At 33.1% G+C, this 15,499-nt stretch overlaps 1 protein-coding gene across 1 annotated transcript; it reads left to right on the forward strand.

Annotated features, from left to right (window-relative positions):
- The first annotated feature begins 13,067 nt into the window (after window positions 1-13,067).
- On the forward strand, window positions 13,068-13,754 carry LOC124361284. Its single transcript, XM_046815332.1, has one exon. The coding sequence runs from the start codon at window positions 13,068-13,070 to the stop codon at window positions 13,752-13,754; it is 687 nt and encodes a 228-aa protein (XP_046671288.1).
- The last annotated feature ends 1,745 nt before the right edge of the window (window positions 13,755-15,499 follow it).

Below are 15,499 nucleotides of genomic sequence, written 5' to 3' on the forward strand. Positions count from 1 at the left end.
TCTGCTAAAGCATACTGGTATTTCTTACGCAATTTATTATTTTAACATTTTGAACCATAATATTGACAGGAGGTTATTAATTTTTTAAATCTGGTCTTTACATGTACGCAAACCATGTCAACTCTGTAACTGTACGGCTGTTCTAGAGAGATGTCGTACATTCCTAGGTAATAAAAGTAGCTTGTAGCGGACTCTTCCTAAGTAATGTTGTAACACATCAGCCGAGGCTGTACTCTTGCTAAACACTGAAATGAAATGTTGAAGCAATGGAAATCTCGAGGGCCAAAGAGCTAATTAAGACACATACAAGCAGAGCTGCAAAAATATAAATTTATAGTTGAGCCCTTTATTAACTCTTTTAACTCTAAAGGTATTTTATACTGTTTAGATCAACCGTACAATACAATTCTGTCATGCTTGTTGTTGTCTCCCACCCATCCTACTTTCGACCTATGAGCAAATGAGCATCTCGTCAATTCCATATCTTTATCGATTAATTAATAATAATATTCGTTTGGTTATCTTCACACAAATTAATCTATTTTTGTCACGATGACAGCCTCAAACCTATTATAAATGCAGTATTTTAGATAGTTATTTCGTAGTTGTTAAAGGTGTTTGACAGTGTGAACCCCTTTGACATTGATAACAAGTTAGAATAGTTATGAATACCAAATGAGTTTCCAGACTATACAACGAGTCCCCATCATAGGAGTTTGATTATGTTCGCAACGAACCATACCATAAGGTACGGCTACCTGTTTGAAACTTTTGCTTTTTAATATTGTGAATTTTTTTATTTGGTTTAGCCTTGTAGAGGTTCCAAAATGTGAATTAAAAGGCTAAGGGTGAGTAGTTATATTTGTTGCCTTTTTTCCTGATAGTTCCATCTTGCTACCTGGGGCAGAATCGGATCTTCAGAAAACTGTGAATCGAATAAAACAATTCAGCGCTACTTATTTTTATACAATATAACTTTAAACTTGTCTACTTTATTAACTAGAAGAAGAAATAATTTAATCTTTCTTAAGATTTAATGTGTTTTCTTGAAGTTATGACTTTATTTTTAAACCCGTTTCTGAGGAACTTTGGAACAGGGGCTGGGCTTGTGTGGTCACGTTCTGGAAATTATGGAAACATTTTTTGGTAATTTCCACCACGAAATTGATTGCAGTAGGCTGATTTTGGTATTCAACATTTTACTTCATTGTTTTCAACTTAGATCAGTTTTCAAGAAAATATTTTGGTGTTGAATATTAGTGGTGTTCCTACGATTTGTATATCTATATAATACATACATACTGTATAATACATCCTATAAATCAATCATTCTCTATTATATTTGGTTTTAATTTTTAAAGGATGGAAATAAAACCAGTTATGGAGAATAGTAATGTTTAATATCTTATTTTCATTTCAAAAATCTTGTTTCAAGTTAAAAAAAAGCTTATTATGGCATCTGACGATATGTGGAACAATAATTCAAATGAGTAAACATGTTTAATGTAAAAATTATCAACGAAAATATCACAGTTCTTCAACCATAAATACAAACTATTTTATTATGTTGACTTCTAAACTTTTCCAATTCTTTTGATGTGTTGATCATACATAATACTTACCATTTAGAAGATTCGCATGACATAAAAATGTTGTAAAAAAGTCGAAAATATTAATAGAAGAAGTATTCTGTAATATTATACGTTAATTATATATGTTACCAATAAAAAAACCTTATATATTCTTTGCAAATTAGGTATTCGTCAAAAATGTAATAAGTCAGTTTTGTTTAAATATATGTCATTAGTAAGTCTACAATTAATTGATTTTTGTTTATTATAATAAGCTACCGGTACATATTTATTTTTTTTCAGTTATAATAAAAAGTCATATTGAATTTTTTAGAGTTATTTAACCATCATTACAATAACATCACCTTTATTTTCTTATTCTTAATATTCACTACGGCAGCATTGTACACTTTGTATATCACAATAACAAATGTATCACTATAAAATTATTACTTTAGGTGATGTATTAATTATACATTGCGAACGTCATAGAACAACAATGTGCCTCTTCTGAGCAGGAAGTGGCGCTGTGCCCATCGCGCTGTGCTCTGGACAACGCTAAATTCTTTGCGCTTTTTATACTAAAAGAAAACGCAAAAAATATCATCGTATCAAAAATAATTATAGATAAACTTTTTTATTTGAATCTTTTTCGATAAATTTCATTAAAGAGCAGAAAGTAGTAGTTCCCTGTCGCCAGTTGTATATTACAGAGCTGTAATACAACACTCGAAAATGGCGAGTTATAAACGCAACTAACTGCAAAACGTTAAACTTTATGCTTGAAACATTTAACTTCCATGATTTATGGCTTCCTGAGTCTAGATTTAGTTGAAACTTCATTTAAATATTACTAGGTTTTATTTTATTACAAAATGTATCTGACGGGTAAAGATAAGGATCGTTTATGTAACAATGTTGTACAATAGTTTATTGCTCAACTTACACATATTAAAAATGCTAGTCTCTGTACTAGGTTTAGTTTTTTCATAATCTTAAAATAAAAATGATTTGATATATTTCATTAGGGTGCTTTGATTGGGTATCAGCAGCTTTCGGTTGTATTTATACATATTGATACTAAATATAAATAAAATTAATACTAAAATATAATTATTAAACTAAATGAATCTGAGTAGTTTCATTATTTATAAACATTTATTTGTTTAAAAGCAGTTAACACACTAACATAAAAGCGATTACTTCTTTATGCAACAACCAGCAGTAAATTTCTATTCATTCGATAGACTTTGTGAACAGTGTATATATATATATATATATATATATATATATATATATATATATAATATATATATATATAATAAAAAGTACTTGCTCCGCCGGGAGTCGAACCCGGATCTCTCACTTGCCGGGTGAATGTACTACCATTACACCACAGTAGCACATTCACCCGGCAAGTGAGAGATCCGGGTTCGACTCCCGGCGGAGCAAGTACTTTTTGTGATTCAATGTTTATTGAAATTAAATAAGGCTATTGCCATTCATACAATTTAATACATATATATATATATATATATATATATATATATATATATATATATTACAAGATAATAGAAAAGGAGATTAACAAAGGCCACTCAGATTGAAAATCTTCACTTATAATTAGTCAGAGGGTTCCAGAAAGGGTTAAATTAAAAAGGCATTTAAATACGTTAACGTCACTATCAGCAAACAGAAACAGCTGTGCTTAACCATGTGTCAGTCACGAATGGCATCTGATTCCTTGATCTGAGAAATGTGTTTGAAGGGCTGTCAGTCGAACTGTGTTTCAGAATCCTGTCTCTCACTACAATTATTGAAAATATAGTTTTAAGTATTTAAATTTATTACCATACTGATACTGTTCTTTCATGTTATCAGGACAAAATTCACCACAACTTCTTTTTTTTGGTGATTTAAGATTTATATACATTCATAATTTCCTCAAACAAATTACATCATTACTAACAGGATAATTTTTAGATTATTCCAATTTTTATATATTTTAAATATTTCATTTCCAGTAATTATGTAAGGACGTTCTCGGATATAATGACGCTTGCGACAAACGATTTTTCAAAGTGGGCAGTTCTAATGCAGGAGTAATGGATGTAATTCACAAAATGAAATAATCTATCCTTGCTATATCGATTATTTTATAACATTAATAAATGGTTATATTCAATGATTTAGTATTTCAATTACCATACCAATATAATTCTAGTAACAGATTTCAAATGTTATGTATCCTACGCTTCTTTCAACATTTAAATTTAAATATTTAACGCTTTCGTTCCACATTTTATGCTTAAATGCGTTTTAACGGTTTAAAAAATAACACTGTTCTCACTAATTGTATCTCCATTCTTCAGAAATGAGAAGGCCTTTTAAATTAGACACAGAGTCGAATAGTAAATTGTGTATGACATACAGGATAACATTTAAAGTTACAATTAGTCTGTAACATCAAAGTATTTCTTTAAATTATGAATATCATTATGTCAGTGTTAAATCCAACTAGAAAGTTCTGTTCTATTATTGACGAGTTACTAGTGTTTTTAGTACACTGCATCAATTAATATTAATTTTTAAATTAATTTTCAAAGTTCTTTTTTTACCAAAGTTACCAAAGTCATGTTTGTAGCAATTTCAATTGTTGGGTACAATGTAAAAGACGCATTAACAGTTAAAATTAAATTCAATAGCGTAATAAACTTATTACTAAAAATATCGCAGTATTTTATAGAATACAAAATCAAATATTTCCCCTAATAGCACAGAATAAATAAAACATATTAGCCTACGCTTCAAAGGTTTACGATTATGAGTGTCTATAAGAATGTATGAAGTAATTCAAAAACTAAACGATAAGTTTCTTGATTTAGTTCTAGTTAGTAGTAAAATTTAATTTTCCAATGATTATGGAATTTAGACATTAACTGTTTGCCAATAAAGTAAAGAGTGTATTGGTTAAATACTTGTACAAACCCGGACCAAGGGTAAAACTTCTGCAATATAGGAGAATATCCTTTGTCAGCAAGAAGCCTTTATCACGCTATATATCCATTATCCCCTTAAATTTACCCATATTCACTCTGTAGGTTACAAATACATTTTTAATTTTATAATAATTTCTAATTTTTTACATTTTCTTATACTGCATTTGTGAAATCAGATCCCTTGGAAAATCGATTCTTGGTTCAAATTCACTTTTATGATCTTGACTAAATTACCAACAGTTTTATGATTTGATAATATGCAATCCAATGCAGTATCAAAACCTTAGTAGTCATTATCGCTCATTACTAACACACTAAATAATTATACAGTACTTCGAAGTTGACTTAACTTTTATTAACTATAATTACCTAGCTACCGAAGCTAGTTCTTAAGAGCTTGTCTACTACTTGTATAAACGTCGCCGTAAGCAGTGACGCAGTGATTTGGTGGAGTTTCAGGTAAGTCGGTACAGAGTTGCCACTTGATCAATCGGTTCCCGATCGAGGAATTTGTTTCAACGCAAGCAAATAGTACCGATGTTTCTCAATTTAAAATTTATAAAATGTACGTTAGAATGTTAAAATGTACTTTATTGTACTAAAATGTTAAAAAGGTACTTTAATACCTATTGAGATTCAGTGTGAACATCCTGGTGAGGAACTGTAAACAATAGATATTTTATTTAGACTCGTCGCTAATATTCCGTTCACACTGTAACTCTACCACTGTTGCACTGTTGGTATTACTCACAAACAGTAATACCAACAGTAACAAAATAACAAATACTGTTATTAATACTAGTTCTCTAGTATTAATAATGTGATTGCTGCACATTTTAATTATAATTTGGGCCAAAAAAAAAACAAAAATGGAGTACACCTATTCTATCTTTTAGATATTTTTTAGAATTATTTAAGCTATTTTTGAACGTATTAAAATTTTGAGGATTTCTAATCGTTAATAACAATTTCCAAATTGTCCTTCCCTAATTAGTTTCCATAACCTACCTTAACAAGTTGTTGGGTCTAGGATCGGCCCAGAACTCGTCCTCCCGAATTTATGTTACTACGAGAGATTACCATAGCTCATTTTCTTTATAGGAATTGTTATATTTTAATTTCATTTATTTTACCAATTAACGTAGTCGTAAGATATTTTTAATAGTAATAATGAATCATACCGTAATGCTAGACTAATAGGGTTTGGTGGCCGTTGCTCGCTTTTTATGTCCGAGGAGCGAATCTGCCACACCATATATTCATTATTAAAATATGATCACATCATACAATTTTACATTCGTTGGGTTGATTATGAGTTGAACAAATCCATCCTGATAAAATATCATACATAGCTTGTACGTAAATAAAAACGCACTGGTACCCTATTAATTGCGTCCCTGGATGTCTTTGTTGTTGAACCGGTGTACATATCCTGATGAATTGGGTGTATTGTATTAGAATTAAAACAATATTTTAAACTTCCCGCGAATAATTAACTCTCAAATGGAATAAAACCTAAGTTCCAAACATTGTTTAAATTTCAGTTATTCTAACCCTCGTCATACTGAACGATACCACTATCAAGAGAAAAATGGTATACAAGCCATAACGCACTGAACTAAACATCCCAAAATCTGTCTTCTGAAGTTGCGTATTCTCTAACGAACTTTTAGTAAACTACAGGACTTCAGTTTGATGGTGGTTGTCATTGATTTAAAAAATTCATTCCACTAAATTGTTTCTGACTTTGGTGTTATATGTATTATATTCAAGCATTTTCAGCATTATATAAAGTTTCTTATGGTTGATAAAGACGTGAGGTTCGTACGAAAATTACATATTATGTTACATTATTATGTTAAATTATACGTAATAAATATCCCATTTTTTCTAAACCAGGTATTCAGGTTGTAGATTTGTAAAAACCTGGTTTACATTTCTGTAAATTTATTATGTTAACATCTCTATATAAATATATGATTTATTGCAAATTATTAAAATATATATATTACGGTAAAAATTGGGATTACGTTACATTTCCAAGTAGCAAAATGCAAATAATAAATTACAATTCAGATAAGGTTATGTCTCTGCTCGTCTGTATAAACCTTGTTAATGTCAACGGTAATCCGGGAATTGCCTCTATTTACATTTTTATCCATGGCTTTAAATTATTCTTTCGGCCATGATGAACTGTTTTCAACTAATTAGCTATCTCAGAATATATGAATAATTTATAAAATTAGGACAATTTTAGAAGTGCTTCATAATTACATGTTAAACATTGTAATTTACGCCATGAAATAGCTTATAAAGCCACTTATATTTGCATAATACAAGTGAACATTCTCTGCATTCAACTAGGAAAGATTGTTTTCTACTGTAACGTGTAGTTTGTGAACCATCTGTACGACAGAATAGTTATCGAGATATTCGACCCTTAATCTTGAAGGGATAAACGAAACACGTTTTAAGAAACTCCGATGATAGTTATAATTTCGATAATAATAAACAGTTTTTTTTTTATTATTAACACAATTTTACATTATCTTTAAGTCTAAACACTACAGTAAAGAAAAGGATTTGCTTATACTTGAAGTATTAATTTTTCCTCCATATTATTATGTGTAATATGACTAAAAGCCCAGTGACTATGCAAACCAGTTTTTCTTTTAGATGAAATCTTTTGCAAAATTGTAGCGTATACGGATACATATCTTTTATTCCTATATACCGAACTGTAACCCAATAATGTTAATATGAGTGAGATCCGGAGTTTCAAATGCCTAGACCTACATGTGTATTAAAGTATGAAAGGCCTCGTGGAACAAAAAGGAGGGAGACATGAGATCTTAGAGTTCATCTACATTCACGAGGAATAATAGGTTTTTAATTGTGAAAGAGACAAGAACAAGTAGAAAGCAATGGGGAATAGGTTTTCACTGTTTAATGGCCTTTCTAAGATCAAACGAATGAAAATCAGCAAAACTGTTGTATTGTAAGTACTATAAATAGATCGGTGTTAATTGAGAATCTAACACGTCAGATGGCCTGTTTTATGTTCTTTGTGCTGCAGATGCAATTTATGTTATTGATTCAGATATTTATCATGGCAATAACGTGCCAAGATATAAACAGTAATTAATAAGTAAATCTACCACATTAATCATGAATTTAGTTGTTTGTTCTAATTTAACAAAAGTTATTATTTATATGCAGGTACATAACATGATTTAATAAGTATTTCAGTGCAATTATACGTGCAACAGGCCAAGTATAAGTTTTTTCTTTTATATTGTCAACTTAATTTTCCTAACCACTTCCACACGATCTACAGTTTATAATCTCCAATATTTTTAAAGTTATAGTTAAATCATCGCTTCTGCATGGAAAATTGGTGCAGTTTGCCGATGATACGACTCTCTTTTTCAATACAATGTCAAGCGAAGTTTTGAAACAACAGGCTTTTGTTGACATCAACCACTGTGTCCAATACTTCCACAGCCTCAATCTAACAACAAACTCTTCAAAAACCAACGTTTTGAATTTTGCCTTGCGCACTGCGGGCAACCAGTATGAGCCGGCCATTTTGTTAGATGACTCCACACTGGAAGAAGTCTGTTCTTCAAAATTCCTAGGAATGCACCTCGATCGAGGGCTGACTTGGAATGAGCACATTGACCATGTTTGCCTACGGAGTGGTCCATTGGGGAGCTTGCGCAAACACTCAGTTTCAAAGAGCATTCAGACTCCAAAATAAGCAATTAGAGTAATCGCCAAAATCAGATTTAGAGAGTCGTGCAGGGAAGCTTTCAAGAAGTTGCAGCTGTTGACTCTGCCGTGCCTCTACATATAGGAAACAACTTTGTTTTGTATGAGTAAATGTGCCTTAACCAGAGGCCAAGACATACACATGTATGAGACGCGTGGCAGAGCAAACTACCGGACTGGAAGACACAAGCAAGCGGGTGTGCATTTCCTCAACAGACTGCCCAACTCAATTAAACATGCCCCAACGCCTAAGGCATTAGAGACTCGCCTCAAACGCTTCTTGGTGTCTCAGGCATTCTATAATGCGGGTGAAATTTTGGTATTCGACTGGGAGACCGCCCAATTAGAAGACTGACTCTGCTGTACTAAGTGGGCTGCATTGGCGAAGAATGAAAGAGGCGTGATTGTAAAATTGTAAGTATGAATGTGTATTCTGTGTATGGATGCCTGGAATTTTAGAAACCCCGTATTGACGTTTGCCATACAATGTCGCTGCAATAAAAAAAAAGATTTAGTACTAATTGAAGATTCTTAGAGCAATTGGAAAAAAACTTTAAATATCATTAAATGTTAATAAAACAAAACTTTTGTGGAGTCGCCTGATGATGAAACCATTAATTTCGAAAGGCCTTGTCCAAAAAATAAACCATATTGGAAAGTTTTAGTTTATTAACAATTAATACTATTTGGTGCTAATTAATGTTTTATGAATACAACTTAATTGGTGGTTTACTGGAAGCAAAGTTTGATCGAATGATAGAGCTAATATCTAAAAGGAGAGTTACTGATTACAAACCGCCTGATTAAACAGGCGCAGCTGATAATAAGAACTGATCAAAGCTTCGATGTTTGAGAGTCGGGAGCAATGCGCCAAGTCCTCGACACTGTCAACAGTGGTGCTGATTACATTCACTTTGGTTTAAAGAGAACCTGCTCAAAGGTGAGATTTGTCAAAGTTTTTTCATGTGGAAAACTTTTAGTTATCTATTGACGTTGATCATATTTTATCTTAAAATTAAACTATGCATGTACAAGGAACTGTTTAAATATTTATTTAGTCGTCAAAAGTAACGTTTACATTTTTATTTTTAGTTAGATTTTATAGAAATATGTCTATTGGAATCCTTCACATGTCGGACTTTAAAGTACATGTTTAGGATAATCAGCTGATCACGGCCTTCATCAGAACACTAAACTAGTATAATCAGAAAATGTATAAATATATATGTTTATATTTACTATTATATATATAATGTGAACATGATAACTACCGCAATTACCTACAGGCTCAAACTAAATAATCATCTCCGTTTGCTGGAAGTTCTAAAAGGTTATGTACGAGGTAAGGCAAGAGTTAGAGGCCTAAAGGTCCAAGAGGCTCTCGGACACATAGGTTACTAGTCCCAGATATTAAATGCTGGAGTCTCATAAAAACTACAGTTTTACAATGAGGGGAGGTCCCTAAGCCCTATGATTAGAGCCTTAGGGCTAAATGATTAAAAACTGCAAAACATAACGTATGTAGGTTGCTTTCCTGTAGAGTGCTATATAAGGACTTAGATGGTTGTCCAATATAACTAAACTGAACATATGCTAAGGTAATTTTTCATTGTTTTGTTGTTGTTTTGGTAACTGGCCAAAATTATCTTTGCCACCTACATCTTCTCAGGTATTAATTTTATTTAAACTATGGTAGGGCCTATAACTTACGATATAATTTATCAAAAATCCTTAATCCATATAGATTCTAAGTTCTTGCTGTGCCAGCTTTATGTAATAAAATAGTCGAAAATATTTTGTTATATACAGTAAAAAGTATTAACTGTATATAATTAAAAAAAACTGGTTTTTATATATTTATGTAAAAAGATGTGTCATTGTAATTTGAAAATTATAAATGTTTTATTAATATACTTGGTTTTACAGTCAATTCTCCTATTCAAGTAAATTTAACTTCACCGCTGGGGTAATCCAGAACAGGCAGATTAAATGAATCTGTATACTTTGTAGGTTTATAGAAGCCATATTGATTCTATTGACAACTTATTCACCTGTTAGTGATTTTAAAAACAGAGGATATAAAAAGTTAATGTTTTGCGATTAAAACTGCACACTTTCATTAAATTTTAAATTGAACTATCCTATGTTACACAAGGTAGGTGTAGCCACATCAAACATAACACCTGTCTTTGTCCAGGTCTAATGCAACATATTTATTCTATAGTTCATTTTAGTATTGACAGATAGAACGACAAACAAACATACGACGAACAAACTGTGTCACCCTACTGAGTGGGAGTACAATGACTGTGAGTAGGTATGAATAGGTTTTAAATGAACAAGTCTTGCCCTCATTTTACGGTTCCAGAAATAGATCAAGCAATCTTCCACCAAGATGGTGCTGCTCCTCATTTCGCAAATCCTGTCAAGCGATTACTAAATGACAACCTTCATGGCCGTTGGATTGGTCGTGGAAATGATTTTTTTAGATTGGCCAACCCGATCCCCAGATTTAACTGTGTGCGATTTCTTTCTATGGGGTTACTTAAAGAAACAAGTTTATAATCGTAGCTTCAATAATGATGAGGAATTAAAACAATCAATTGAAGAAGAACTTCTCCGGACACCGCAGAATTTCTTTGTAAGAGCTTACGATTCATTTGTTAAGCGCTGTTATCAGTGTGTCGCTGTGGATGGATTACAGTTCGAATAATTGTGGACTGTAATTGTAGATTTTTTATGTCACTATATTGTCAGGGAGCTGAAACTTGTACAGAATATTTTAAAAACCTATTTATGAATGTATTGTGATAGTTTGAAAATGTTCGGTGCATATAAATGGGCAAGTAATAATAAAATCAAACTTCTTAACCTCTTCGTGGGACACCCGGTATAAATGCTATGCGGTTATCGTTTCGCATATGAAAAACCTCTAATACTACGAATAAAATATAGAATAGTTTCATAGTACTACGGCAACTACCGGCCTGAGACTTTGCTTTAACTTCACGGACCGGGGTTAAAACCTTTAAACGTGTTTAGGTGAAATGTGTAAAAGGATAAATGTTGAATTGTGTATTTGTAAAGTAATTAAAGCATGGAATTCTTTCTTAATTTGCACGTTGTACTACTACTACAACTATGTTTTATGTTACCTGTCTACCTGAGAAAGTAAAGTCTAACTCTAAGTCAGAAAGTCTACTTTATATACCTTTAGGTTTTTAGATTCGTAGAATAGCAAATTCACCGTCGAGGAAGAGACTTGACATACTACTACAATTTAAGCTCTAAGAGATCAGATCACAGATCTGAAGATGTAAGAATCTACATAAACAACAATATTATGTTTTTGTATTATTAAAACTAATCAAACTATATATTTTTAATTTTATATGCAGTGCCGTTTTAAAATGTTTAGTAATTAATATATCACGTTCTGATAATACATAATAATGAAATAAAATAAAAACATACTGCCCAAACAATGCTAATAACGCGAAAACAACAAAAATAAAATATTGTTATCAAGTCAAAAATTGTATTTTTTTAATACTACAGTATTTTAAGTATAACAGTTTAAAACTTTCATAGGCCTATACACAAAACGCTTCCTCTATTAAGTTTCCTGAAAATTCGTATTATTAGTCTTAGAAAAACAAAATCAAAGACAAAATATTGCTAATGTACTTTGTAAATAATGTCTTAAATATTATGTTATCAAATGTTCAACTTCTAAATTTATCTTAATGTTTACTTTCAAAATACTTTCTACACATTAATGTACTGTTGACTTTTACAAACGTATCAAATGTACAATTTGTGTTTATAACTGTAGCAATCTAATATTTCAAGCACACTATTAGAGTAAGCGCTCACAAAGTACCCAAGGGAATATAAAGGCCCTAGGGAGTTCTCAGCTCACGGCCCCGGTCAACATTAATTTGTTAATGGAGCGGTCCGCACTACACTTGAAACTGGACCTGGAACAGCATCACGCACTCACAGATATTAGCTATATAGTAATAATAATATGAGACTATGAGCGCTCACAAAGCACCCAAGGGAATATAAAGGCCCTAGGGAGTTCACAGCTCACGGCCCCGGTCAACATTAATCTGTTAATGGAGCGGTCCGCACTACACTTGAAACTGGACCTGGAACAGCATCACGCACTCACAGATATTAGCTTTATAGTAATAATAATATGAGACTATGAGCGCTCACAAAGCACCCAAGGGAATATAAAGGCCCTAGGGAGTTCACAGCTCACGGCCCCCGGTCAACATTAATCACCATAATGAGTCGGAGTCCAAGCGGAGCGGACGTATCGCGGCTAAGCTCTCTTATCAGTGTTCCCGTTCCGTAGCTATACTGCATGTGTGCTTACTTGTATAAGCTTGATTGCTAGTGCCGAATTGCTAATACTTTAATTTAATTACTTAGTTTTGAAAACTTTCTTCTTTTCTTTGTTTTGAAAATGGCTTCATGTAAAGTTTGTTTGAGTGCTATTAAGAGAAGTCAGTTAAAACTCGTATGTGCTGATTGTCAGTCGAGTTTTTCACGCTAGGTGTGTGAACATGAGTCAGGCGGATGTAGATTGCTTGGAGGAGCTGAACTCAGTGTGGAGGTGTAACTCTTGCAACAACGAAACGCAGGAAAAGCATGAGGTTGGAGACGAGTGTGCAGGATGGCAAACTTACACTTGAGGACGTGATGAAGGTGCTTAATGACATCCGAGAGGACCAAAAAGCAACCAAGCAAGACTTCAAACACTTCTTATGAGGCTCTACATGTCAAACTTGAGGAAAACGCTCAGTCACTTCAAAGCGCTTTACAGAAAATAGAGGAGTTTTCGAAGAGAGTTGTCGATTTGGAGTTGGAGAATGGTAACTTAAAGAAAAAGGTTGATGAACTGGAAATCAGAGTGGATGACATGGAGCAGTACTCGCGGAGGAACTGTCTGGAGATCCAGGAATTCCCGAAGAAAAAAATGAAAAATGTTCTGGATATTGTCAAGGACGTTGGTCGCGCACTGGGCATGGATGTCAGCGAGGAGATGATAGACACTTGCCACAGATTGGGCCAGAAAGACAGCGGTTATAGAGGACCACGAGGTATCATCGTGAAGTTCGTCCGTCGTCTGGACAGGGAGGCGCTCCTGCAGAAGAGACGTGAGAGGAAGAAGGACTTTTCCACTCGTCACCTTAGTCTTGACAGACCGTCGGACGTTCCCGTGTACTTGAACGAGTCTCTGTCACCGATGAGGAGGAAGCTGCTGGCCAAGGCGAGGATGCTCAAGAGGGACCGCGGCTACAAGTACATCTGGCTGCGCAACGGCAACATCCTTCTGCGTAAGGAAGAAGGATCTGCTGTAATTCAAATTAAAACCCAGGCTGACCTTGATAAGTTGTAGATTTAAGCATTTTTTTCTTTCTCGAACTGGTTTTAAAGTAAAACTTTATAATGTAACAATTTTATTAATAAGAAAAAGTAAATTTTTAGATAATACACAATATACATTTGACACAGTTGTACCGTATGACGATAACACATGGGGGTGGTGACTTCTGAGGTCGTAGTAATAAATACTAGAAATACAAAGTTTACTTATAAGTTCAGTTTAATTACGAAAACTTAAAAGCACCACTTTTAGATGGTAAATGAAAAGTTATGTACTGCCACGTTGCTGCCAATTAGACTATAATAACTAAAAAGTATATCTTCTAGGTGAGCCTAAAAATATCCAATGTTCTATTGAATTATGCATACGAAGTTTTACTTTACAAAACAATAATAATTCACTTCCCTTCGCAATAGGTAGACTCACAACCCGGGTGTCGGCGTCTTGGCACGAGACATTGAAGCTGTAGTCTAAGAACGGTTTATTTCTAGAAGAGGAGTAGAAGTTCGGAAATGGTAGCCATCTATTCAAACAACACGTGAGATACATCAGCTACGTAAACTCGCCTAAAACAAATTCGCGACGGTATTAGCCATTTAATGATACAAAATTACTATTTATAACAACGTGCTAGTCGCCATAAGGACGACGCCACAACCTTTATCTATCTCAATCAAGCAAATAAAAGATCTTCAAGGGTAAGTTACTTTACTATTCACATCTTTACTTTACGTTACATTCATTTTATACGTTTGGCATCAAAGGGCTAATTTAAATAATACGAAAAGATAAATTTTACTTACGGACAAAGCGCGCGAGGTCTTATCGGTTACGTAGTTGGGCTGCTACAAAGGGTTAGAAGAAAAAAATTCATACGCGTGCCCAATTAGGTAGTTACTCCGCCCAGTAATTTAGTTCCGGGAAACATTGGATGTAAAAATAATATTATATAATACTGGCTGATTAGGTTGCGAAATTTACATTGTATGAAATTTAATTAACTAATTTACGGTACAGAATATCCCCCCTGTTTTGATTTCGCAACCTAATTAGTCGCTTTACTTTAAACACATTCTAAATAACAAACTTAATTCAACCTTTTATTCATTACATAAATTCAAATTCAACCATAACAATACGATAGCGCGGGTTTCAAAAGTTTCCTATGAAATCCGCTAGATCGCATGCCAATGCAGTTCTATGACTGCTCGCTTAGGGACCAAAAATAGAAAATCAATTTAGGCAAACTATTTTCATGCATTGCCACGTTGTAGCGTTTTAGAATTTGCGGGTCGTTGCAAGAATAAGGGCATTTAAGGCGATTAAATCGTAAACAAGTGTAGTGTAGTGTTTTGTTATATAGGCGCCACATTCATACTTCTTTTTTGCATTCAAACCAGTGTTTTGTGTATAGTGTTGTGCCATTAAATACCACTGAGACTTGCGGACAAGTTACCAATATGGATCGAATGCTTTGGAATGAAACGTCCCCCTCACGAGAAGCTAAGTCTCACATTTCGTATTAATACTGCATCACTCTTAATATATATATTTACATACAACATCCTATACATCTTACATCTACATGAATTTTAACACTTCAAATATATCTACAAAATTCAAAATTCAACATTTCGGCATACATACAAAACACAGACAATTTTTCATATTTGATTCCCTCATTACAAAACAGTCAGGATCAAACTTTGTCTCATTTCTTTATACTAAGTCTATTTACAAATTCTTTTTCTATATTT

The sequence above is a fragment of the Homalodisca vitripennis genome, chromosome 4 (genome assembly GCF_021130785.1).
Source record: "Homalodisca vitripennis isolate AUS2020 chromosome 4, UT_GWSS_2.1, whole genome shotgun sequence".
Classification (NCBI taxonomy): Eukaryota; Metazoa; Arthropoda; class Insecta; order Hemiptera; family Cicadellidae; genus Homalodisca; species Homalodisca vitripennis.